The following is a 27,300-nucleotide window of genomic DNA, read 5'->3' on the forward strand; positions in this document are numbered from 1 at the left end:
AAAAACATCTAAACAAAGAGGACCCAAACTTGAATTTTGATCCAGACTTGAATTTTTTTACCACAAACTCCACTTTCCTTCACTGAGCGCAGTTGCTTACCCTGTAATGTGATTTCTTATTATCATATGGGAGGGCCTTAATGCGTATGTAGATAGACATGTTCCTCCCCACAAAGAATCTACTATCCAAGGATTAGAGACATTTTAGTTAAAACAATTTTTTTCATTGAAAATTGGTGTTTTGGCCAAAAAAAATTGTTGATATTTTCTGGGTTTTTGTTTTCTTTTGTTTTTATGAAAAAATGAAAACCAAATGAATTTTATTTTTTAACAGAAAGTTTGAAAAAAAACCTGATTTTTTCCTACATTTCATATGAAATACAATTGTCATTTTCCAACCATCTCTATCAATGGTAGACTGACACAGGGAAATTGGCAAGAAATAGGAGGATGCAAAGATAAAGATGATAAAAATAAGGCCAAATGTTTGTTTGGTTGTTATGCACAGTTCTTCTTCCAAAATCTGTTCCACAGAGAGAGAGAGAGAGAGAGAGAGAGAGAGAGAGAGAAAATGTTCATTCCTAAACCACTAAAATCCCCTTCCAGAGCAAAGTGCCATCTTCTCCATCCACTACTCAATGGGCTCCTTCACTATCCAATGCACCACCCAACTCTCTCTCAGCATCCAGCCCATTCCAACTGCTCTCATCATTTGTTCCCTCCAGTGCAGAAGCTCTAGATACTGTTGGTGAAGTTTCTGGCCCTGCCCTGGTGACATGTTCTTCATTTCCCAGCCAACATGTCTGAAGGGTGAGAAGGCTTCTTGGGACTTTATTCTTCTAGTGAGTCTCTCTACCGTAGGTTGCTCCCAACTGGACTACTCTCTACTCTCCCACACTGGTGCAGCAGTTATGACTTCTACTCTTGCAATGTCTGGTCCTTTGGAGAGTTTCTGCACAAAAACTGCAGGACTGAAACCAGAGTGAATCTGGAAGTAGTTTTGTTCTCTTTGTTTCATAATCTAGCCCCAATCTTTCTCTGCTGCTCCCCCTCCCCAAAATGGGGGCAAATATTGTTTGTAACATCTTTGCCATACATATTTTGCAGCACTATATAAAGAAAAATCTGAATCTTCAGTGTGACAGTGTCATTATTGTAATTAGTGGTAGTAGTTATGGAACTATTTTAACAAATGCACATTAACAGCATTTTGGTTTAAAAATAGTGAAAGTATAATAAACAGAGAGCTGTTTGCCATGGAGCAGAAGTGACAATTCTGTGTGAAGGAGTGATTAAAATATGTGTGTATCCACTGAACAATGTTATCTTTATGACACAGTTATGTAACTGGGCTTCGGAAGAATTTCCCATAGTGCACTGCAGACCCAGTCTTTCAATATGACATTGATGCTTATTGGGTTTTTATTATTATTACTTCATAAGCTGCAAATCTGCTAATTCTGGCTATTTTTAATTAAACAATATTAATAGGGCAGCACAGAATCTGGGGCTCTGCTGATGCATTAAGTGTATTAAAGAATATTCCTATCCAATTAAGAATGTCAAGTAAGTGGGAGATAACCTATTCACCACAGGTTAAGTAACTGCATTCTTAATGCTAGTTGGCTGCTGACTCATTCTTGATTAATATTTTCATTCTCAGACATGATTAGTGACATTCTGCCCCGGAAGGTTCCTATTTGAGCATTTTTCTCACTATAACAGAGTCACCCTAGTTAAGGGTCCTTCTGTCATTCAATAAAACCCCATTTTAGTTTCTAGGAAATTAGATCTCTGACATCTTCACTTGCGTCTGGCATTAATTTGTTGTTCAAGTTGTCAGGCCAAATGCCCATAAATATACATGAATGAACTGAGAAGAACATCTAAGCTTTTTTTGCAGTAAAACACAAAAAGGGGGTGTTTTCTTTTTTGGACTTGGTACAGTAACAGCCCCTTTAGTTTACTATTATCAATAATAGATTATTTCATCTGAGGATCTCAAAGAGCTTCAAAACTTTATTTAACTAAGCTTCACCATATCCTTGTGAGGTAGGTAAGTATTTAATACACCATTTTAGAGATGGGGAAACTCAAACACGGAGGGCCAGATTCATCCCTGGTTTGACTTCACTGGATTTATACCACTGGATTTGCTGTTCCTGTGCACCATTGAGGTTCATGGCAGAGGTTAACAGTGATTTATCCAAGGACAAGGTGTTGCCAATGCTTGTTACTGAGCATAGTGCCTACTACTTCAATAAGATTACTCACAACAGTAAGCTACTTGGAAGTAGAAAGTTTCTACAGGATCATACCCTTAGTGGGTGGCAATATCAGGAGTACAATGAAATTCCCAGCCCATAGACTGATCACCACAACTCTACTGCTTTCTAAAGGCCAAGATACTGCTTCTAGATGCACAAGCACAGTGCCGGTTTGTAAATTAAGTGGCTGCGTGTACTCAAGTATCCAAGAGTAAGAATGAGTCCTTAAAAAGTTGCCTTTTTCCACTAGAGCTGCAGTAAAGCCCAGAATATGCCATAAAGTCTTTTGTCATTTTTTTGGAGAACTATTATTATTTAGTGTTTGTATTATGCTAGCACCAAAGATCCTACTAAGGGTTGTGGGCCCATTGTGTCAGGCACTTTTTAAACACACTTGAAGACCTGATCCCTGCCTCAAAGTATTTACAATCTAAGAAAGATCTAGGATAGCTAATACTCTAAAAACAGCCACCACATTTTTATAGCAGCTACTGTTTGGAATATTTTTCGCTAGTTGTTGTCAACGTTTCATTAACAGATGAGACAGGATGATTTTGGACAGCTGGGCCTCAGAAAATGACACTGAGGATCATAGTGGCTGATGGAGCTAAAAGAGCATCATTTGTCATTAAAGTTAATTAGCAGCATAGGTAGGACAATAGCAATGACAAGAGAGGAAGGGAGTGGCACACAGAAGACAAAGGTGCTTATGTGATCCCCATTACCATTGTATCCAACACCTCACAATCTTTAATGTATTTATCTTCACAATGCCCGTGTGAGATAGGGAAGTGCTATTATCCTATTTTACAGCTGGGGAACGAGGACACAGAGAAATTAAGTGACCTGCCTGAAGTTGCATAGGAGATCTGTGGCAGTACAGGGAACTGAATCCGGATCTCCTGAGTGCTTAATTAATGCCCAGACCACCAGACAATCCTCCCCACATTGTGCAGAATGTGTATGTTTGTTGCGGGAGAGAGAGAGAGAGACTGGGAGGGTGAGAGAGAAAGAAAATTTAGAATCTGAGTTCCGTGGGGCAAAGGCTTTCTCTCAGTCTCCATTCTGTACGTCTCTGAGTGTATTGTCACCACTCTGCTAACACAGTTCTCTCATCCCTTCTGCAGCTTTACTTTATCATTTCACTCTGCTTGGACAACTAAACCAGATGAGTCAGTTTCTCTTTCCTGTGCCAGGGACATTCTAATCTGTTCATTTTCTAATTCCCATGCATTGTACAAACACTGCTGGAGAATGTTTAAATCCCAACTGAAGACTAGCTCAGGGCTGAACCAAGTCCCAGGATCGGAACACACCCAATTTTGGGAAGTTCTGATTCCAATGTGAATTTCATGACTGCCCCATATCTCTATTATGGACTGAACTGAAACCTCGCACGTGAACTTTGGAAGTCTCCTTCTGTGCTCATTCGCTCAACCCCATCTGTGCAAACAATAGTTTTCACTGTAATTTTCAAAAGGATGAAAACATTTCTATTGATATTAGGCTTTGTGAAAACCTGTCATTTATGAAACCTACAGTAAACATTCCATGTCAATTACCTGGCAGTGTCCCTTTAAGGTCAGTAGGAGCCACTTTCAGTTTTGCTTTTGTTGAGGACTCAAGCATCTCTTGTGTTTTGATCCTTCGAGTTGCAATGTTTTGAGCTAATTCAATAAAAATGTTAAAGTGGTATAAAACCTGCTTCTTTATAGTTAAATTCATGCCATGTTTTGTAGTGGGTTATTCTCTAATCTATTTTATATTACTCCAAGAGTCACAAACTAATCTTAATTATCTTTTAATGGTAAAAAAAAAATCTCTTTTAAAGAAAACAAGTGCTCCAGAGAAAGACCACATAGTAGATCCTTGCACAGGGTTAGTGTATTTTCCTTGAAAATATTTTGAAAGAAAGTTCTCCATTTTTAAAATGGGCTATTAAACATTTATGTGACTGTTTTATAAATGAGAGGTAAAAATAGTGGTGTTTAGTCCTCTTGGTAGAGGTTTTTCGTTTTAAATGTCAGAGCACAGTTACTTTAATTATTCATGAATTAGATCAGGGTGAATAATAATTGTATTCTGTGTTCCCCTCAGTTTCACTCCAGATGGGTTAATATCCAACAAAGAGATTCTCCACTCTTTGAGGACTTTTTTTTTCAGTCTCCAAGGTTGTCTGCTCTCACTGTCTTTAGACAAGATGTTTTGTTTTCTGCTGACACCAGCCTTTTATTCTTACCCTTTTTGTCTGTCAGGGTCCAATCCTGCAAAGTACTGAGCACATCCTCAGAGATGTAGAATACCCACACCTCCCACTATGGTCAGGAGGTAGAAGGGGAAGAGAAAGGTTGAGGGCTCTCAGCAACGTCAAGATTGGCTCTTTACTGCTAAAACCTCCAGCTATTCTTTGATCTGCTTCAAAAAGTGGCATTTCTCTAGTCAGCATGAGTTCCAGAGCAGTGGAGCACAAAGGGTTTCCCTGGATAGAGAATGTTGCCGGAATACAATTCTATCAACAATAAAAGAAGCAAAAGGGTCATATAATGAATCAGGGAGTGCTAAATGGATATGACCAAGCTCAGAATCAGATGGGCCTTCCAATTGCTCTTTCTCCAATACAGGAACAAGTGGAGATTCAATTAAATTGAAAAACAGCAAATTTAAAACAGATTCAGGGTAAAGACAACATATAAAACCTTTTTTCACAATACAAAGTTGATCTGTGGAGCCCATTGCCACACAATGTCATTGAAGCTGAGAGCTTAGTGGGATCCTTAACAGATTAGACATTTGTATGGATAATGAGAACATCCCGCTAGACAGCATTTGAAATTTTGTGCTTTGAGCCATAAGGCAACCACTAATTGCCAGGGGTTGAAAAGAAGCATATCTTATGGGCAAATCACAATATCACAACAAAAAAACTTCAAAAACAGACTCCAACGAGAGACTGCTGAATTGGAATTAATTTGCAAACTGGATACAATTAACTTAGGCTTGAATAGAGACTGGGAGTGGATGGGTCATTACACAAAAAAGTAAAACTATTTCCCCGTGTTTATTTCCCCCCCCCCTTCCTCAGATGTTCCTGTCAACTGCTAGAAATGGCCCACCTTGATTATCACTACAAAAGGTTTTCTTCCCCCCCCCCAAGCTCCCCCGCTCTCCTGCTGGTATTAGCTCATCTTAAGTGATCACTCTCGTTACAGTGTGTATGGTAACACCCATTGTTTCATGTTCTCTGTGTATATAAATCTCCCCACTGTATTTTCCACTGAATGCATCCGATGAAGTGAGCTGTAGCTCACGAAAGCTTATGCTCAAATAAATTTGTTAGTCTCAAAGGTGCCACAAGTCCTCCTTTTCTTTTTGCGAATACAGACTAACACGGCTGCTACTCTGAAACCGTTTGATAAATGTGCACTCTGGGCTTTCTTGAAGCTTCTTCTAAAGACTCTTGTCCTGGCTGCTGTCAGAGACGAGACACTGAGATAGACGGTCCACTGGCTGGTTCAGTCTGTCAATATCTGTATTTCTATGAAGCAGATATAAATATAGTCTAATTCAAACTGTGTTGTTCACAAGCAGCAGTATGGCCCTTATTTTTAAAAGAGCACAATTCTTATTAATATATCCAATATTTCATTATTTTAGCTATATTAAGACATGGAAAATGACTGCATATCATGTCTAATCGATATAATATTTTGCTCTTTGGAGCGGTGACTTTGACTTGTATATGTCTGTAAAGTATCTTGCTTATTGTAGGAGCTCTAATAATGATAATTAATCATGGAATTGGCTGATTGACTAACTGAATGAATTAACCAGTTAAGTAGCCAATCCAAAACCATTTGACCAACTGACTGAAGTTCCATCCGATCAGATTATGTGTCTACTGCTTTGTGTGTGGTTTGGAGTCAGGATTGCTTGTAGTTAGGGCTATGATTTTGGCATGAACATTTTGAGTAAATTTCATGGCAGAGGTTTGGGAAAAAAAACAAGGTCACACAAAGGTCATCAAACAATGTCGCTTTTGCTGTCAACATACACTAGAGCGTATTAGGGGAGCTGAAAGATGAGGTCTGGGGGTGGGGGAGGATTGGAGAATGAGCCCACCCCACACCACCCCTGCTGCAGCAGCTTCTCTTCCACAGGACTGGACCCAGCTTGCCTCTGCCATTGTGACCTGGCACATGGGATCACAGTGCCACTCAGGTTTGGCCCTCCGTAGATGGAGACAGAGGATCAGCTTGGCCAAACCTGAGTGGTGCTGCAACACCATGTGTCAAGTCGCAATACCACTCAGTTTGGGGACCTAATCAAATGTGCTTTTACAGCCATTTCCAAGATTTTGCAGGCTTTATTGAAATTCACAATTTCCACTACCTCTGTGACAAAATCATAGCCCTACTTATACTTACTATACAGATACATTATGTTATGAGGAGTCTCAGATATTTGAGGCACTTGACCACAATCTTGGTCCCTGACTAATAATATCTTGTACTTTTATAATACCTTCAGTAGCATCCCACCAACTCTATGAGGTAGGTAAGTGTTAATATACCTTTTGTATAGACTGGTCCGATGAAGCACAGAAATGTTAAGGGGTAGGTCCTCAGCTGGTGTGAATTGTAATAGTCCTATTGATTTCAGTGGGTTTATGACAGTTTACGCCAGCTGAGGCTCTGTCCCACAGTGACTAGTCCAAAGCAACATAGGGTAGGTTTCATAAAGGAACTTAGGCGCTGCAACACTGAAAGTAACAGCACCTAGAAAATCACAGGAATAATACTGCTATCAATAAAGCCTGAGCTAGGTACCTAGGCTCCTTGTACAATGCATGGGGAGAGACAGGCACCTAAGGCCTGGTCTATGCTTGAAAGTTAAGTCAACATTGGTATGGTGCTCAGGGGTGTGAAAAATTCACACCCCTGAGCCACTACAGCTATGTCACTTTAACCCCCAGTGTACATGTGACTGGATCAACAGAAGAATCCTTCCATCGACCTAGCTACCGCCACTCAGGGAGATGGATTACGTACAGTGATGCAAAAACCCCTTCCGTCTCTGTAGGAAGCATCTACACTACAGTGCTACAGCACCAGAGCTGTGCCACTGTAGTCCCCATAGGATACAGGGCTAAGTTCCCTCTCAGCTGCTTGGCCATGTAGCTGCCTATTAAGCCCCATGCAGCAAGAGTGGGCTGGGGGAATCCTCTCTCCCACCACAGCCCCTGGGCAGCCAGCACCCCAAACCCCTCATTCCCAGCCCCACCCCAGAGCCTGCACCCCCAACCAGAACCCTCATCCCTCAAAACCCCAACCCTCTGCCCCAGCCCTGAACCCCCTCCCACACGCCGAGCCCCTTGGTCCCACCCCTACCACATGAATTCTGTTATGTGCACCAATATGGAGGTGATGTGTGACACATCACCTCCATATTGGTGCACATAAAATTCATTCCGCACGTAGACTTAAAAAAATAGAGGGAACACTGGTACAGTGGCCTTTGACTGGAATCCACATAGCCAGCATGCTAGATGGGGAGCCAGTTAAGCTGGCCAATGGGAGGCACTGGTGAGAGCGCTGTGTGCTATACCCCATCCCTTGGAGCTAAGCACCTAAGGCTATGTCTACGCTAGCACTTTGGTCGGTATAACTTATGTCGCTCAGGGACGTGAATCAAGTCACACTGACAGAGGCACTGGTGTGGACAGCGCTATGTCAGTGGGAGATGCTCTCCTGCCAGTGTAGCTAATGCCGCTTGTTGGGGGTGGTTTAATTATGTCGACGGAAGTGCTCTCTCCCATCAGCATAGAGCAACTACATGGAAGACCTTACAGCAATGTAATTGCATCAGTATAGTTGTGCCTCTGTAAACTCTCTAGTTTAAACATGGCCTAAGTCTGGGCTGCACAGAGGCACCTAGCTCTGCTAGTGATCCACAGATAGGGAGACGTTAGGCACTCAGATGCCTACATTATCAGGGGGAGACAGGAACATACCTCCCTTATAATCTTTAGCCTAGTGGGCAGGGTACTCACCCAGGATGCAGGAGACTCCCACTTCAAGTCTTCCTCCTCCTGAGCAGCAGAAGGGAGTTGATCAGGGGTCTGCCACTTCTCAGATGAGTGCCCTAACCACTGGGCTACGAGTCATTCCAACTTTTTCTCGGGCCTAACTAATATTTAAGTATTCCATTGTTTAGTGAGTGGAACAAGTTAACCGGAGAGTTTGAGGGAGCCCCCACATCAGATTATCCCGGAGCCTACTGGTTAGCACATGCACCTGAAAAGTAGCCTATCCCTGTTCAGATCCTTTGTCCTCCTGAGGAGGAAGGAAGGACGTGAACTGGGTGTCTCCCCATTCTGTGAGAGTACCCTATCCACAAGGCTAAAGATTACAAGGGAAGGCCTTCTCCTCCTCCTCTTCTCACCTCCACCTCATTCCACACCTGGCTATTTTGTGTGAACTTGTGTGAGAGGCCCAATCCAGTAGGCATGCTCAGGGGCTGCCTACTCAATCAGACACACACACGACTTGGGGAGCCAAATGCCTGGCATTCCTGATTTGTGAATTGCTCTGAGCCTTAGACAGGAGATAGGCATCTGCACACCTATCATGAGACAGAAGAGTACATGCCTAGAGGAAAAATCTTATGTACCTACAGAGTTAGGCAACAACCAGGCTGGAGTTTTGTGGACCTTAGTTAGTGGCACCTATAAGTGGGACTTAGGCATCTAAGTACCATTGTGGATCCCACCCATAGCGAGTTACAAGGCCAGGAATAGAAACAGAGAGTCCTGGCTGGTCCAACTGGGCTCTAACCATTCAACAAACCTGCTTACCTATGAAAGTGTGTTGTACCATTGTATTACAACAGGCTATCATCTGCTATTGTTTCTATTTACTAGTTGGTATTGAATTTAAATATTCACTATATAAAGGTAATTAGGAGGACTTTCTTTACAGAATTAAAACTATTTTTGTAAAGGAGCAAAAATTTCAATACAATTATAATAGCTATAATCACAGGTACAAGCCTTAAACACTGTGTATATATATAATATGTAGTAATTTTATACAGTCACATCTGACCCATAATAAATAGTTGTTTAAAAGAAGATGCATTGCAGGGGAATAACACTTAGTTATGGCACTTGATTATGGCACTACCCTCTCCCAGTACAGACCAGTTCAATATCCTGTCTCTGTCAGTGGCCAGTAGATGTTTCAGAGGAAAGTGCAAGAGGGCCAATAGAGTATAAAAATGAGACAGCCTGCCCATATGGGAAGTTTCTTTCTAACCGCAGTGAGATAGCAGTTGCCTTCTGCCTTCAATTTTTGTAAAACTTTCCAGTAGAGCAAGTTGAATTTTTTCAAATTTTGGCTGAAATTTTAATTTCAAATTTTTGAAAATGGAAAAAGGAAAACTGAAAAAAAAGTAGTGAAATTTCCCCTCTCATTGTTTTCTGTTTGGTTTGTTTTTTTAACCCAGCCCTACTTCCTAACAAACCTGTGGATATTTTCATTACACATAAGCATGTGTAATTTTTTTTTTTGAATCCTGCTCCAATGTCCTCGATACCGTGTGGCAATGAGTTTTGTATAAGTTAATTAGCCATTTGTAGTACAGTGCACTTCTTTTGGTCAGGTTTCAATGTGTTGCCTTTCAGTTTAATTGACCTTCACATTGCTCTTGTGCTATGAGAAAGGATAGACAGCAGCACCCAGCTCTATGTGCTCTCTACCATTGATTATTTTGTATCATTTCATGTCCCTTCCATTGTCTCCTCTCTAAATTAATCAGTTCTGATGTCTTCAGTCACTCTTCATATGGAAGTCTCTCCATGTCTGCAATAATTTTCTCAATCCCTTTTCATTTGCAAAACCAATATTTATTAATTACTATATGCATTTCTAAAGCATCCATCCATCATTCTAGTATCTGGATGCACTCATAGTTGTATCTAGGTTTGCAGATTTTATCAGTTTTTAATGGAATGCCAGTATCAGAGTTTGCTTGCTTTTGTAAAAATTTATTCCGTTAGGTTATCAATCTGCTAGAGTCTTTGTTGGAGGTTCTCTCTATAACTAATACTCAAGCAGGTAGACCTTGATTTAAAGTTCAAACCCTTTGCAGCAAGATGAAATATTCAGTGGCACTATATTTCGAACATTCTACATTTGACAATGTTTCATGCCTCATTTGCCTCAGTAATTAGGAGATTTTTGTCAGCACTCAAAGATCAAGTGCATATTTTTCATTGCAAAGAGATTCAGATTTTTATGTACATACCGTATATTGCCTCTGATATAAATTGAGCTCAGGAACACAATGATCTTGAAGCTGTGTTGTATTCATTAGAGGAATATCAAATATGCATTAAACAATACTGTACTTGTAAGCTGTGGTGAATTGGTTTCCATCTCGTTAATCCAAAATGTGGTGAAACAATAGTATATTAAGGACTGATAGAAAAACAACCGGAGACAGTGGGAGTACAGTTTATTCAGGGATTTCCAGCTGCATTTAATGACCTCAGTATAATTCACTGACTTCCCAACACCCCGTACACACACCTCTCTACTCTCGTGAGGCATGATGAAAATTGAGGCAATAGTGAATGGAGGAAATCAGTTGCAGCTCTCAAAAGTGAAACCGGCTACTTTAGACAGAGACTGCCATGTGAGGAAGAAAATACAACATATTTGAGTGGCCTAAAGCTATGTCAAGCCCATGTAACAAAGTGCTGCATGATTTCACCGCATCGCAAAATTCTTCTATATAGAAGCCTATAATGGTTTTCCCATTCTCTTCTCTTTCTGTAAAAGATTGATCAAGGCCAGGATATGCAACACAATAACTAAACTGATTTACAGGGGAAAAACTATAACTGTAAAGCCTGTATAAGCTGCTAAAAATGTGTTTGAAGAAAGCATCAGAATAATAACAGTATTCATTATCTATGGCAAAGTGACAGTGTATTAGAAAGAACGGACTGTGTTAAGCGAAGAGGTGCATGCTATGTCTTAGTTATTTTCATCAAGTCTTTGACAGTGTTTAACAAAACTATAACTGCACATTGCTATATTTGGGGTGAGTGAGGTGTTTTCCCAGTATCTGAAGTTGTCCAAAATGCTCATATGTGGTAACTGATATTTTCCATGGTCATACATGTAACAATGCGATAACCAAGTTAATTCTTTTTGAAGTGTAACAATTATTCATTTTTCTTGAGCAAAATTCTATTATACTTCTCAAATATAAGTGATGATGGATGAGCTTCAAAAGAATCATGAAGTGTTTTTCTGAGAACCCAGAAGTTCATCTGCATATCCAGACTCTGAGTCCAACCTTCTATTAGGTGCTAAGCACCTTTAGCTCTTATTGAAGTTAATGGAGTTTTCTTGACTAAGGAATGAGTAAACCTGAAGATCTGATTTTCCAATACCTTTTGCCTTGCAAAATGGTATTAAACACTAACAGATTACTGTCTTGCAGAACCCACTCTGGCATGTTAGGTTGGTATTCAGACCTCCTACATTGTTATAGACATCATAGGGCTGTTATCAATAGCCCCAAGACTCACTGTCTCAGCAGCATGACTAGATTTTACATCCAAACTCAGTGTCTCTCCATCTGGTATTTGGATCATCCTGAATGGCTACAGCTTTCTAGAAAGTTGTGGGCCAGCAGTGCCATGTGCACATGTTCATGTCAGAATGTAGACCTGCAGAGCTGACGTACCTGAAGGGCCACGGTTGCTGATAAGTAACCTTTCTATTTCCTCTTTCTCACTCCATTCCTACATCTCTCCTGTTGCTAGGCAGGAGATGTATTTCTCCTTTCTGTGCCCCTTCTCCACACTTACCAACTTCGTGCTCATGGAACAGGAAGGGGGGCTATGTTTGATGCAAATTCAGTAGGGGATTTCCCCCCTTTTCCTTATTTGTATTTCCTCACCTTACCAATGTTGGAGTGTCTTTTTCCTATTAGTGATCTCAACTTATTATCATATATGTCAATTTTTAATTATGGCCTCTTGTGATTAGTTATCACATTTGTTATTTCTGTCCAAACTGGTTATTTTGGTGCTTTCCAAGTTGTGCTGTACCTGTTAAGTTTAAAAGAATATGAACTTAGGAAAGGTCCTATCCCAACCTGTTTTAAAGCATCTTCCATGTTAAAGGTTGCAGCCATATATGGACCTTATGCTTTAGGTCATCACCATCTATCTAGGTGAAAGATCCCAAACATATGTTTGCTAACTTTGCCTTAGTTCAACATACAAGATGTGGCCTGCAGGTCCCTAGTGTTACAGCCAAAATATACTCTAAACCTATAAACCTACTATAATAAAACAAATAATCAAACCTACAAGAAAATAAGAAACTTATAAGAAAAGATATATAGGCAAGCAAGCAGGCTAGCCTTAGATGTATCTCATGTACCTATTATGTACATCAGTTCATTGCCAGGACACTTCTGTGGTTGAATTATTTACCTGTGGTCAGAACTTCACCTTAAACTCTATTTTCAGCTCCCCAAATACTTGGGGTTTTCCATTGGGCCATTTACCTGTGCAAAGTTTATCTGTTCGAAGTTCATAGGCCTCAAGCCTTATCCTAACTTGCTGAACCTAATGTCGTCTTACAGGATACAGGCCTTTGGGTTTCTTGCATTACTGCTAAATATAATGCAAAGCAGTAAATACAATAAAGGCAAGCTAGCCCACTGGGTTATAGGCAGGAGGCGCTGGAAGGAGGGGGCGGAGCGAAGGTGGGAAGAGGTGGGGCAGGAGTGGGAAGAGGTGGAGCCTTGGAGGAAGAGGTGGAGTGGGGTGGGCCCTGGAGCAGAGCGGGGGTCAAGCATCCCGTGGGAAATGACAAAGTCAGTGCTGTGGTGAGAGGGGAATCTTGATAGCAGATATTTTCCTTGCCTTGGTGGATAATGCTGAGCAAATGAGTTTCTTCCATAACACTAGTGCTTAGTGTCTCCCACACCACATTGCTTATGCCACAAGCATTCCTGTGCCGCTTGTGGCTTGTATTTGGGAACTGATCTTCTAGAATCCATGTGTGGAGTCCTGAAGCTCAACTGGTTGAATGGTTCTGGCTTATGCCAGTACTGAAGTGCTTGTAAAGTGTTTTGGGTAACCTTGAATACTAAAGGATGTGTGAAATCACATTCTTTTCTGTTCTACCAGATATTTGTACTGCCAAAGGGTTTTTCTGCATGTGGGATTTGTAACGAATAGTTCAGAGTAAGTGTATTATCAGTTTATTGTTGTCTGAGGCATTTCAGTGGATATTTCTGTATTTGCTTAGTTAATAAACATTTTTTTTAAAAGGAAAGCCCATGAAAATACCTTTTCTGGTGCCAACGCTGATTTGAAAGATGACAAAAAGAAGCACATACTAGCTAGATAGAGCGCGTTGAAATAATGAGTCATTTAATTATAACCAAAACAGATCATTTGAAACATTCCTCTCTACATAGAATTTTTTTAAAGAATATACTGATAAGGTTGAAATAGAAGAATCGGGGCAAGGGAATGGATATTTCATTTTCATCTCTGCTATTTATATTTTGTGACATATTCTTAATTCTGACTAGTAACTCGTTTTATTAGTGTTGTGATATAAATCATCAGTCAATCTCTAAGTAACCTGACACACAGAAAGAATAAAATCAACCTTCTTATACTTTTTCCATAGTAGTTTTGTTAATTTGACTATTCACTGTGGAAAGAAATAAATTGAACTGTTCAATATTTTTGTATCCTTTACTTGCATGCTTTCAATCTGTTGCCACCATCAGTTGGCTGCAGGCTACAAGATAATCATGTCTAGGTGCAGAGAGGTTCTTTAGGGAATTAAAAAAGAAATGAAAAATTCTCTTTGGATTAGAAAACAGATCTGGCAAGTAAGATTTAAATTACGAGTCTAGTCATGCTAAAGAGCACATTCATACAAATATTTGAAAAGCAGGAACTGTGTTTTTAAACCTTTTAATGCAATAAAAACATTATTAACAATGGGTTTCAGAGTAGCAGCCGTGTTAGTCTGTATTCGCAAAAAGAAAAGGAGTACTTGTGGCACCTTAGAGAATGCATCCGATGAAGTGAGCTGTAGCACACGAAAGCTTATGCTCAAATAAATTTGTTAGTCTCTAAGGTGCCACAAGTCCTCCTTTTCTTTTTATTATTAACAATGAGGTTCAGTAGAAGTATGTGTTGCTAAATAACAGAAATGGAGAAACATCAGTAGTTGACTCACCACCATCAGATAGATTTGGATGTCTACACAGATCATACAGTATGTATGCTGTAGATCTTCATTTAGAAGCAGTGGCTTCTATTAAATTTTAATTACATCCCCTGTGACTTTAAATTGAGGACGGCTTCCATTCCATTTAATTACTTTTCCCTGTAGCTTGCCTGGTAATCAGCTACTAATCAAGGGCATCTTCTGAACAACAATATAAATGTGTGTAATTTTTTTGTATTTATTGTCATATCTTTTTTCCTGTCTGTCTTTAGACACTGAGTGTCAGATGGAGCTATGCCAGTTTAATCCAGCTGAGGCTCTGGCCCAGCTATTTTAGCAGGCAAGACTCAACAGCACATTTTCCCACCTGACTGCATCATTGGAGCAAATTTTTACTAGGGAAGATTTGTAGGATTTAGTGTGCTTAGTTTCACCTCACATGTACCTAAGGCTTGTTATGCAAGCTCTGAAAATCTGTGTGTTCACATTAACAGCCTGTGTCAAATGTCAGTGAGAACTGCAATCCCTCCAGAGGCTGTATTTAAAAATGTGATAGGGCAGAAACGCTGATATTTCTTTTGTAACGTCTGTACTGTGTGAAGCATCTGCTCCACTGAGAGGGCCGTGTTGGGTAATTTCTCATGTCCCCCTTCCTCCCTCACTCTTCCATGAGGTCTCTCAGGGTTCCATTTTTTCACCCTCTAGTTCAGTGTGTATGTGAGCCCACTAGTGAGACTTTCTGAGCCACAATGCCATCAGTACGTTTGCTGACATTTCTGTCTTTCTCATTCATTCGAATCAGACAGCACAGTTTGGGGGAGTTTCTTTGCTTTCCAACCACCTGTCTGAGACAGAAACTTGGATGAGAGTGAGCTGTCTAAGGCTTAATCCAGAGAAGCCCGAGGTGACGATGGCAGCAGGAAGAACACCTAGATCATCTGATGTGTTGTGACCTATTCTTTAATGGAGACCATACCTCCACCATTGCTAATTATTTTCCTCTGCTTTTTCTGCAGAGGTTTGCAATCTCAGGGGTCCTTCTGGACCCCTAACTGCTCTTGGATTCACATGTAGAAGCAAAGTTCTTCAGCTGCAGTAAGCAATGGTAAGATGTTGTGTGTTGAGACATCCACACCTTTCTCATCTTCAGTCCAGACTAATGCATTGCACTTCATTTAGAGCCAGGATACAATGGTGATGGACACCCTATAAATAATTAAATTAAAACAAATAATAAGTGAGATTTTCAAAGGCAAAACCAGAAATTAGGCATTCAACTTCCATTGACTCCCAATGGGAATCAAGTGCCTAACTGCCTTTGACTTTGAAAATCAACCCTCTAAATGTCTGCAGCTGGTTAGGGGTAAAACCCCACTAAAATATTTAGTACAATAGGCTTAGGAATATGTGCACAGATATCCATTTTTCTTTAATATTATAAATTTGCTTTTAGGCAAAGGAACATAGCTAATCACATTAAGATCAAGAGTGAAATAGAGTACAACCACAAAAATTAAGTATGGTTTGAATCACTATGTCATTGGTAAGATTTAACGGAAATTTTTGCCCTAAAAAAAGAAAAAAGAATGTAACACAATTTTTTCTTCAGTGAAATGGTTCAAATATTAAACAAAACTCAGTGATCCAAAACATCCTGCTATCTAGTGGCCCCACAAAAATTCTGCTGATTTTCAATGTGTATTCCACTATCTGCACACTGCTAAAACAGTTATAAAAGGAAATGGAGGGAAACATTTCAGTACAGGATACACTGCAAACCTGATCATAGAGCAGAGCGGGTAAGGTACCTAATAAATAGGAGAAATGAGAACCAAAACATTTCTTGATTGAGGCAGTAGTTAAGTCAAGAGATAAGCTTATTAGTTCTCTTCTTCTGAGAATTCAGGGGAGCTAGACTGACAGGTTATAAGGCTCTTTTCCAGCATGGTTTTAGCAGAATTATTATGCTAGATAATTTATTTATATTATGGTCACGTCTAAAGGGCCCCAATCATAGAAGTGAAGCTAGTCAAAAATTTTCCAACACAATAGTGTTCTGATGAGCAAGAAATCTGATTGAAAAGCAGGTCTCTCAGAAAGTGACTGATGTTGAAGGAGAAGCAAAGCAAGTGCATCATAATATTGAGCACCTGGACCCCGATGCCCCCCAAACTCTCCCCTGTGTGCAGTGTGACTTGTCACTGCCTATCACTCAGGCCTGTAATGTGGGCATCATCTTCACCTAAGAACTCTCTCTAGGTTCTCACATCCAGGCTATGTCTAAAGCTTGCTGATTCTTTCTGTATAATGTCTCTAAGATATGGCCTTTCCTATCCATCCGCACAGCTCTCATCATCTCGATAACTGCAGCATCCTTTTCTCTGGCTTTGACAAATGCAGTCTTGCCCTGTTCATATCCTTCAGAATGCTGCTGCAAGGATCATTCACCTAGACCGTTGCTTTGACCATGTCACCCCTCTCTTTGGATCCCACCCCTGGCTTCCCCTTCTCTATTATATCAAACATAAGCTGCTTGTCTTCGCTTTCAAGGCCCTTCACTGTCAATCCCCACCCTACCTATCCCCTCTCATTCATTATCGACTGCTTCTGCTCAGCCCATGATGTCAGCTTCCATTGCCCACTTGTTAAAGTTTCAAATAAGAGCCTTCATGCTTTCTCCCAGCTTCCCATCACACTTGGGAGATTCTCCCCATAAACATCCTCAAAGCTACCTCAGTATCCTCCTTCCAGTTCCTCCTTAAAACTATCCTTTACCAGGTTGCCTTTAAAAAACTTGACAATGATTAGGTAGCTGCTGCATGGTTGCCACTGCCTATCATGCTAACCAGTATTGTATCATTGTTTCCTTGTACTCTCCCATTGGTCTGTCTCTATCTGCCTGTTGTCTTTTCTCTTATACCTAGATTTTATGCTCTTTGGGGCAGGGACCATCTTTTTCTTTGGTGTTTGTACTGTGCCTAGCACAATGAGGTCGTCTCCTCACACCCCAACCCCTTTCACCTTATAAAAGCAATAGCAACCTCAGTGCAGGCCATTTCCTGGGATTAATGGCAAGCTGTCACAAAGGTGTGCTTTCCTCACTGGATCTCCATTAAAAGCACTCCTGATGTGCAGTACTGTATGATATCACTGTGGTTGGGAGCTCAGATATCCAGCCAGATCCAGCTTCCAAATACGTTCTTTGTTGTGGAATGGAAGTGTTTGTACTACCTCATTAATAATTTCAAGAAATCTATTATCAACATTGCTCAGAGATAAATTGCATCCTTGCAAAGTGTCCGCAGTTCGCTTGGGACAATCAATGGTTTTCACATAATAACCTCTACATGTAACTGACTGTATAAAATGATATAGGTAGGCTGACATTTTCAGCTAAGAAGAATTGATGAGCAAGAAAACAGAGGGACAGATTCTGGTCTCAGTTACACTAATGTAAACCTGGAGTAACTCCAATGATTTTGAGTGGAATTATTCTGGGTTTACTCTGACTTCAGAATCTGTCAAGTGTATTCTTGCTCATCAGCTGCATCTGATTTAAGTGGAATTACCATGGGTATATGTTTGTGTAACTGAGATTAGAATCTGGTTCACTATGCAGTATAATAAATACAATGTCATTTCAAATGTAAATAAAACAAACTAAACAAATAACATATTCAGCCTGTCATATTTCCAGAGAAATAAATTTACGTGCATTCACATGTGTGTACTTCTATTTTCAAATGTTATTTGTATAAATCTATTTTATATTGTGCTGAAAATGTATAAATTATTTCCTGGGGGCAGATCTTCTGCTGGTGTGAATGGTCATAGCTCCACTGATGACAATTTACACCAGATGAGAATTTGCCCATGTAGGTTTTTGGATTATTTTGTATATCTAGAAGGCATTTTAACATTTTAAAGGCAGAGAATATGACAGGAACACTGCCTGTTGAGCTGGCTAGAAAACCCAAAATGAAATAGAATAGAACTAGTTTTATTTAAATGTTATTTAAAATGTCTATAGCCAACTATTATAGTTTTTTACATTTCTTATAGTATCTCTATTAAGAAATGACCTTCATTAAGATGTGACCTTTATTAAAATATGCTAATTCTAAATGAGAGATGAAAGTCAAAGTGTTTTTAAATTTAATTCACTCTATGTTGTCTTACTGAAATGGTTAGTTTGGTCTTGATCCTGCTCCCACTGCAATAAATGATAAAATTTTAATTGACTCGGAGTAAAATCAGGCCCTTTTTCTGTATCCCAACAGACCCTATAAATTGTAAAAGCGGCAAAGAGTCCTGTGGCACCTTATAGACACCTTATAGTCCTGTGGCACCTTTAACAGACGTATTGGAGCATAAGCTTTTGTGGGTGAATACCCACTTCGTCGTTTGCCGCTTTTACAGATCCAGACTAACATGGCTACCCCTCAGATACCTATAAATTGTGTTCACCAAGCAATAAACAGTGACACAATCACCTAAAACATAACATTGTTTTTCTGAAATGTATTAATGTCCCAAAATACAGATGGTGACGTAAACATAGTGAACATAACAGTGATGTTTTTGGTCTTTCATTTTCCTGTTTATTTAAAATAAAGAGCCAGATCCTCAGCTGGTATGAATTGAGTCACTCCATATTTTTCATGGCAACTTTACAAGTTGAGGATCTGGCCCATAGACTTTACCATATAGATTATTCTATGTACCTACACAAATATATATGCCCTTCCTGGCACTTTGTCGCTCGTCAGGATGGCTTTATTTTGTCACCAAAACAGGGCATTTTTACCGCCAAAAGTTGCATCGCAGAGTGTATGTATTCACTCTTTTGTTGACAAAACTCTGTAGTGTAAACAAGGCCTTAATTTTTTTTGTGAAACTGGCAGTACTGTAGCACCACATTTTAAAACCTGACTTGTTGACTGATTGTTCTTGGGAGTCTTAAATATCCATCTCATTGTGATGACTAACCTGAGATTTTAACTCAGTCTGTACTGGAAGCATTAAACACACGCACACACACAAAACTGAGAAAACAATCCATTTAAGAACATCAGAACAAGTCAACACAGCCACTCATGTCACTACGTTTGTGTGAAGGCTCTATAATGTTTGACAGATTACTTTTGATCATCTCTTCTTTAGATGACTCTATTTTATTTTTGTAAAATAAACGGCTAAATGTATTGTCATCCGTCAGCAGGTGAATAAATTGCTAATATTCAGTAAAAGGTTTTTGTTCTTCAAATGTCTAGACAATTTTGATACAATATTTCAACAGCTGAAACAGAAGTCGACTTATATGACAGCAACAGTTTGTGTTCAGTACTCATACAATAGGTGTATTTAAAAGAAGTTGGAGAAGACAACCTAGTGGTTTAAACAGGAAACTATTTAGTGTTGTGAAATGAAGAGAGTAAAAGTGGAATACTATGTCTGCATCTCTGTCTTTCTTTTCTCTGACAGGTTGATAATGTATGGCTTTGTGAAGGCCATGATACATGTTGGCCGGTTAAAAGGAGGGGATTTTCACTTCACAGACTGTTTATTTTTTGGCTCGTTGATGTCTGCTACAGACCCAGGTAATGGTTTAAATTTTTTTTTTAACTTTTGGCCACAAAACTGTCAAATGTGGAGACCAGAATCTAATGTTTCCATCTGCTTGTGCTGATTTTACTCCACTAGCTGTTAAATAGCTGATGTATAGTCTCGTAACCAGAAATGTTAGGTCAAAAGAAACATTCACTATGTGGAAAGATTCTTCTCTTATTTATGTTAGTAGTTAGTTTAATTGTGCTTGTTTAGTCCACAAACTTTGAAATGTTGAAATGGACCAAACTCTAGAGGATGCCTCCCAGTGTCACTAAGGTTTAAGGAATAATAATTCTAGAAGAAAAGGAATACTTGTGGCACCTTAGAGACTAACAAATTTATTTGAGCATAAGCTTTCGTGAGCTATAGCTCGCGTATGCTCAAATAAATTTGTTAGTCTCTAAGGTGCCACAAGTACTCCTTTTCTTTTTGCAGATACAGACAAACACGGCTGCTACTCTGAATACTAGAAGATATATCCTTCTGTTCTAGATATGCAGGGTCAAATTTAGCATTGATGTAAGTGAACGTACCCTCCCCACTCTCGTCTTCCTCCCCCTTTTTAGGTCCTGATCCAATTCTCAATAAAGTCAATAAGAGTCCTTCTATTGATGTTAATGGAAGTTAGATCCTGTCCTTAATTATAAATGTGCTTGTAGATTTTCTAATTGTAGATACCTTAATTCCTGATAGGTTGTCTATTGCATATGTAATAATATGTGTAATATAGAAATGGGCCAGAACTAAAGCCCCAGGTCCACACATCCCTGAACTTTGGGAAAGTTCTTATCCAGATCCAAACTTTGCAGCGCAGACCAAACTCGAGTAATTAACAACCAATATTGCATGTAATTTAATGCCTACTTACATAAAGTACCTAAACCATCTCCAACAGCTCTTCCAATATTCAGTCTTGCCTTGTTCTCTCATCCAGTTTCAACATTTCAGGCAGTGTTATTTGGTCCCTTTAATTCTATCCATGCATTTTCAATTTCTCAAAGAGATGGAAATTTGAATTAAATGCTTAATTGCTTTAATGATAGACGATGCTCATTTCACTGTGGTGTAGGACTTGCTAGTGGACATAAAATAGAATGTTAACCATTAAAAACTGTACTAATAGGAGAACTTATTCTACTTCTTATTGTTCAAATACTGGACCTTGATGTGTGCTGCTAGACTAGGAATGAGAGTGGCAATTTGACACATGATAATTGGTGATCTCCTCACAAAAGAAATTATCTAGTCAAGTGTTATAGAAATAAGATGAAATAATAAATCACTAGCTGAGTGAAAATTGTATTTTCCACCTGATTTTTCATCAGCGCATTGGATTACAAGGTGTTGTTTTTTAAATAAACTGATTGTAATTGCCCTTGGTTGTGAAAAGAGAGTAAGCCTAAGAAGGTAGTAAAAACTGATCTGTTGACAAGGCAGAAGTTGCTTCATATGAGCTTCTTATTTATCAGATCAATGACAAAATGGAACAAATTGTATGTTATATGTGAAGAATATAGCTCTTGGAAAGGTAAACACAGATGTGCAAGTGAGAGGTACAGAATATTGTGACATAAGTGTTGAGAATGGGAAGACAGTGATATAGCAGTCTAGGACTTGTTTTTTGTTTGTTGCTTTCTCATACATAGTTTTGTATAAAATCAGTAAAGAGGAGATTCTCCACTATGCAAGATGCTTTCCTACTGAACTTGCTTTTGGACTTGGACTACCACTGTACTTGTGTTTGGACACACTGGGGAAAGTGTTTGAGGGTCTTGAAAATATACCTAATACAGATTCAATCTGGAAACACTGCAAGCTGCTGTAGAGATTTATGAAAACGTGTTCATCTATGAAGGAAAAACTGTAATACTGAGAATTTCCTGAAATACATTTTAATATTCTTCACTGCCTAGATTTTTTTGTTAAATTCCCCTAAAATTTCTGCAATTAGTTTTGGGATACCTGGGAAATCCCCTCTAGTTTCTGGAATGTAACCACACCATCTCTGCAAAACAGCCTTTTTATTTTCCATAGCCCTTAGAAAACAAGTTCTGTCTGTCCCTATTGAATTTTTCATTCTACAAAATATGTCTTCCCCTAACAATGCTTTAGAATTATCAGGAGAAGACAATGATGTTCCAGGCAAACCATCAGATGGACATTTTACTTTGAAAAGCACAGGCTTCTCTATGCAGAATTCTCCCTGCTGTGCTTATATAAATATAGTTTTAAACACCAGAGCTATGTGAATATTTTTTATAATGCTGATCAAGTGGCATAATTTATCAAAAGTCAAGCAAATCAGATGTAATGGGAGGTATCATCTATTCTCATTACAGAAGAACATAATCAATCAGCTGAGAACTCTTGTGATCAACTGGATAATTAGTGTTATTACAGGTGCAACTTTAAGTACCTCAAGTTTTGTGACTAACTAGATAAGATATTTCAGTAATGTTGAAGTATTAACAAGAGGAATTTAGTCCTACTTGCCTGCTTTTCTTGGCTGAGCTTGCATTATTAAAAATGTTACTTTTCTTAATTTATTAAGCTAAATACATTGCATCCTAACCTGCTGAGGGTTTCCGCTATGATTATATTGTTATTATTTGTATGAAAAGAAGAAAAAGGGGGTTTCCTTTTATTAATTTTGGGTTTACATTGTCTTATAAGACTTCCTAAAATAATAGAGCAGATTATTTTTTAATATCTCATTTTATAATTCAGTATGGACAAAGAAGGCATTCAGATTACTGAGCACAGTTATGTCTGAAGCAACCCCTCTATGCCACATTTATACTAGTTACATTATTCAAACTTATAGAGTGAGGAAATATTCAGGCCCAGATTCTCAGCTATGATTCTGCCAACGGTCCTACCGGGCTGATGCAGCAGCTAGGAATTATGGGGGTGTATGGATTCCCCAATAGAGTTGGTTGCAAATATTTTCATAGAAAGTTTGTCCCTGTTTTTTGTCATTTCAAAATTCAACACATCAGCCATCTCCTCTATACCAGCAGCAGGCAGGTGGTGACTTAGAAGCTGCAATGTGGAAACTTGTCCTGAGCATCAGAGATCCCTAGCAGTTGAGATCCCCATACAGTAGATTATTTGTAACAGTGTCATAGGATGGGTCATCTGCAAGGACTGAATTTGGGACCTCTGGATCTAAAAGCATGACCCTCTACTGCTTGACAGATAGTAGCAGACCCATAAACCTGTTAAGTGTCCAACTATAAAAGGGGAACAAAGACTTGCACACAGGTAATGTAGCTGTACACCGCCTGTGATCCCCATATGCCATGATGATCTTCCCTGGTCTAGATCACCCCTCTTTGGGGTTATTTTCCACAGGCACTCTAGTGCTGTGCAGCTGCACTGGGCCTCAGTTTATATAGTGACACAGTTGGAAATAGTTGATTCAAATAAGTAAGTCTGAGAATATTATTCCTATCAGGTGAAGAAACAAAAATATCAGTCTTCCAAATACATATGTGTCATATAATTTAAGATCTGCTGAGCTTACAAGTGCATCATAGACGTAGAGTACCCCATCTACCATAGTAAAGACTACATATCCAGGCCTGCTTCCCCTCTTCATTGTGATGAGATGGGTGAAACTCAAAGTTGCATTCAGATAAATATCCAAAATTCCTGATTATCTGAACTTCATGTTGGGATATGCCCTCAATGTGAGTTAACCCTCAGTTCTTCCACTGGACACAATCCCTCAGCAAACCCTAGCTCTTCTTTCTGCTAAGTCTCCCTTCAGCAGTAGCACCCTTGGTGAGATCCATTTTTTCATCATCTGGTGGCCGGTCTTTTTTGAGAGAGGGCTGTGCAATTCACCCCATTGAAGGAGGACCCTCTGCTAGAGTGAGGAGAGGACCCCATGGCCTGTGCTGAAACAGTCCTGCTATTAGGGATAAATTAAATGGTAAAGGAGTCTTTGTATTGGTGAAGGTGCAAAAGACGTACCAAACTGAATTGACTCTCAATAAAAATTTGAATTCATTTCTTTCTTGGCCAGATTAATTTGTTTATATTTAGTTTCTATCAACAAAGCAATCTAAATGTTGTACTATAAAACAGACCTTAGGCATTTTATTGGATTCTGGCAAGGGACATTCCTTCTTGTGTCTGAAATTCTCCTTGGCCAATTTATGATACTAAGTTATAGCTGAGTAGCTTTGTAATGGATGCATTTCAATGGTTCAGAAATTTGTTTAGGTCAGATAAGTGGTTATCTGAAGCTGATATCCATCTCCTTTGTTCAAAATAAGGCCAGAATTCTTGAAAGAGTGGGCTTCCAGCATTGCCAGACATTTTGATTTCCTTTCTTGTGATATTTTAGCTGTAAACAACGAGAGAACAGTTTCCTTTCAATATTAGTGCACCTCTGCTTCTGCTCCTGGCCAAAGCCAAGAAGTGAAAATGTTGGAAAGTAAGTGAAACATTAACCCAACATATTCAAAGCTTGGTTCTGTTCTAATTTGGCGTAAATTCTTACTCAGTTGTATCTGATTTTCTAATCCGAAATGAAAGTTTCAATAATTAGAATCTAGAAATAATTAGAACAAAAAGCGGAGTCCCAGTTCTTTGCTCCCTTACATGGGCGTGTAGTGGCTCAGTGCAGGGACCCGCCCACTCTGGGTCCTCGGGAGGCCACCCCGCCTTACTACGTCACTGATACGTCGGCCGCCATGGGGAATGAAGTGGTCTCTGTTCACAGCTGGGGCCCAGGCCTGGGCTCAGGCTGGGCGGGAAACAAACAGTCAATTGGCCCCAGCCTTGGATCAAGGCAGGACAACAAAAAGTCTGGGGCTCAGGCCTGTGTGCAGGCCAAGCAGCAAATAAACAGTCAGTTAACCCAGGCCCTGGATCAAGGTGGGGAAACCCAGAGTCTGAGGCTCAGGCTTCTGGTGTGGGGAAGGAGAGACTGCCACCCCCGGGTTGGGGTGGCAGGAGGGACGCAGACCCACCCACTCCACTGTGTCCCGGCCCAAGGCCCTAGCAGTGACAAAGAACTTTGTCACTGGGTCAGCGGGGATCCACGCCACAACATGCTGACTCACCCTCTGTCAGCGTTGAGGCCAGAGGGGTCTGCTACCTCTGGGCCACTTCCATACTTCCCTTCTTGGTGTTGCCATGAGGAGGGGTCGAGGTTGATGATGGCTTCCAGGACCGCAAGCAAGTCTTTGGTGGTCTGATCTGTCGGTGGTCCGGGCCAGCCGTCTTCTCCCTCCGGGGTCAGGTCTGATGGCAGTCTGGGCGGTCAGGGCCAGTTGTCTGCTTCCTCCAAGTCTGAATCAGCTAGCGGCCCCGGAGGCCCATGCCAGTCCTCTGCTCCCTCGGCACCCTCTGCCGCTTCCCAGTTCAGGAGGCCACGGGAGGCATCTGGTCTCTCCAGTGGTTGCCTCCCTATTGAGATTTCTGGGCTGCCTTTATATACTTTCTGCCCCTCCCACCCACTTCCTGGAGGAGAGGCAACTAGGCCCTGGTTCCGCCCACTGGGCTCAGTGTGGGGGTCCTCCCACTCCGGGTCCTCGGGAGGCCACCCCGCCTCACTACAGGGTGCAATTCTCATTGACTTCAAAACTTGGCCAGTATTCTGCCTCATTAACAGAAGTAAGAAAAATTAGTCAGAGCAATGCTCCAATTCTGTATACTCACAACTGGATAATATGAATGCCATGGGTGTTCACATTAACAAAATGACTTGATCTTTGCCGTAACCATAATAAAATGGGAGATTTGCTGGAAAGTGCTGCTTTAGAGCTTTGTCTTGGGTGCTGTTATTAGCACACTATTGTATAATGACATTCCAGTCTAAAGACATTTTATTTACCCGTAGCACTTTAAAAGAAAAAACTTTTGACATTTAAAGCATGAGAAGCACATTTACCTCCACAGAGGTTTGCTGAAGCATAACTATTTCAAAGCTACATGAACTCCCTTACCTTTGGTCATGTTGATAATCACAAGGCCCTTTTCTATTTGGAGTTACTATGGTTACAGCTGCACAGAAGATGTGAGTTGTACTGTGGTGTGTGGGGATTTTTTTTATAAAAATAGATATTAACCATCAGCTAGAGCAGTTCTGGCACCTTACAGAATCACCACATTGTGTGTTTAAAAAGATAATTCATAAAAACAATGGTAAGATATTTCATAAACAGTGTGTAAATAGTGTAAATTTAAAATATCTTTGTAATTAAAATGTTTTGTTGTTGCTTTCTCCCTTTTTCTCATTGAGCTAAGCCATGAGTAGGATGGGTGACTAGCAGTGTCAGGACTCTACAATTAAAATGGGAGCTGTTATTTTTAGAGAAAAGCCTTTTCTGTATGGGTGGTTTAATTGGATTGTCTCTCATCTTATTTTCTTCCAATTTGTCATTGAACTGCCTGTTAGGATCTGGGCTTATCAGATATGACACATGATTGTTACCTTTGTTATAATCAGAAGATTAAGAAGAGACAATGGTAGCCCCTTTGATCATTGTTTCAACTATAGGTATTTAATATTTCATTTTATATATAGTTTAGTTTCTTTTATTTTGATCAGATCCTCTTTTTTCTAAATCACATATACTGATCTCATTTCTTTTTTGGCTCCACTTTCTGGGTCTCCTAGTTCTTTTCAGAAACAGAACAACAAGAAAGTATTGGATATTGTTAGTCTGAATATTGCTGTGATTTCTTGACATTTCAAGAATGTTTTTACAGGAAATTAATTACAGAAAGTTACAGGAAATTAATAGCAAGCATAGCTGTTCCCATGTATGCCAAAAATATCCTTTATAAACCAACGTAATAGACACCTGTGTTGACTTGGGTAGGGCCAAGATTGTGCTAGATTGAGCATTTGCTAACATGTCACCTCAGGCCATGAAATACAGGAAAGAGAGAACCAGATTTGACTTAGCTCAAATACTAAGAAATTCCCAGACACTTCATCAGCTTAGGTTTCCTGTCACCGTATTTTTTAACGAAGATCATCAATGTGTTGGGAATCAGGACATTAATATGTCATCTGCACTTATGGCAGTGTTTTTTACTTCATCAAAAAAGTATTTGTGTGCAGTTCTCAAGGCAATATCTATCTATCTATCTATCTATCTATCTATCTATCTATCTATCCCTCC

The 27,300-nt window shown here is 39.8% G+C and overlaps 1 protein-coding gene across 1 annotated transcript in view; it reads left to right on the forward strand.

Moving 5' to 3' along the window:
- Positions 1 to 27,300, forward strand: part of SLC9A9 (solute carrier family 9 member A9) — a 310,159-nt gene that overhangs the window by 61,383 nt on the left and 221,476 nt on the right. Inside the window, exon 5 of the mRNA XM_037908590.2 lies at positions 20,030 to 20,145. Coding sequence (XP_037764518.1) covers positions 20,030 to 20,145 — 116 coding nt within the window. The remainder of the gene's footprint in view (positions 1 to 20,029; positions 20,146 to 27,300) is intronic.

The sequence above is a fragment of the Chelonia mydas genome, chromosome 9 (genome assembly GCF_015237465.2).
Source record: "Chelonia mydas isolate rCheMyd1 chromosome 9, rCheMyd1.pri.v2, whole genome shotgun sequence".
In the NCBI taxonomy this organism is placed as follows: Eukaryota; Metazoa; Chordata; order Testudines; family Cheloniidae; genus Chelonia; species Chelonia mydas.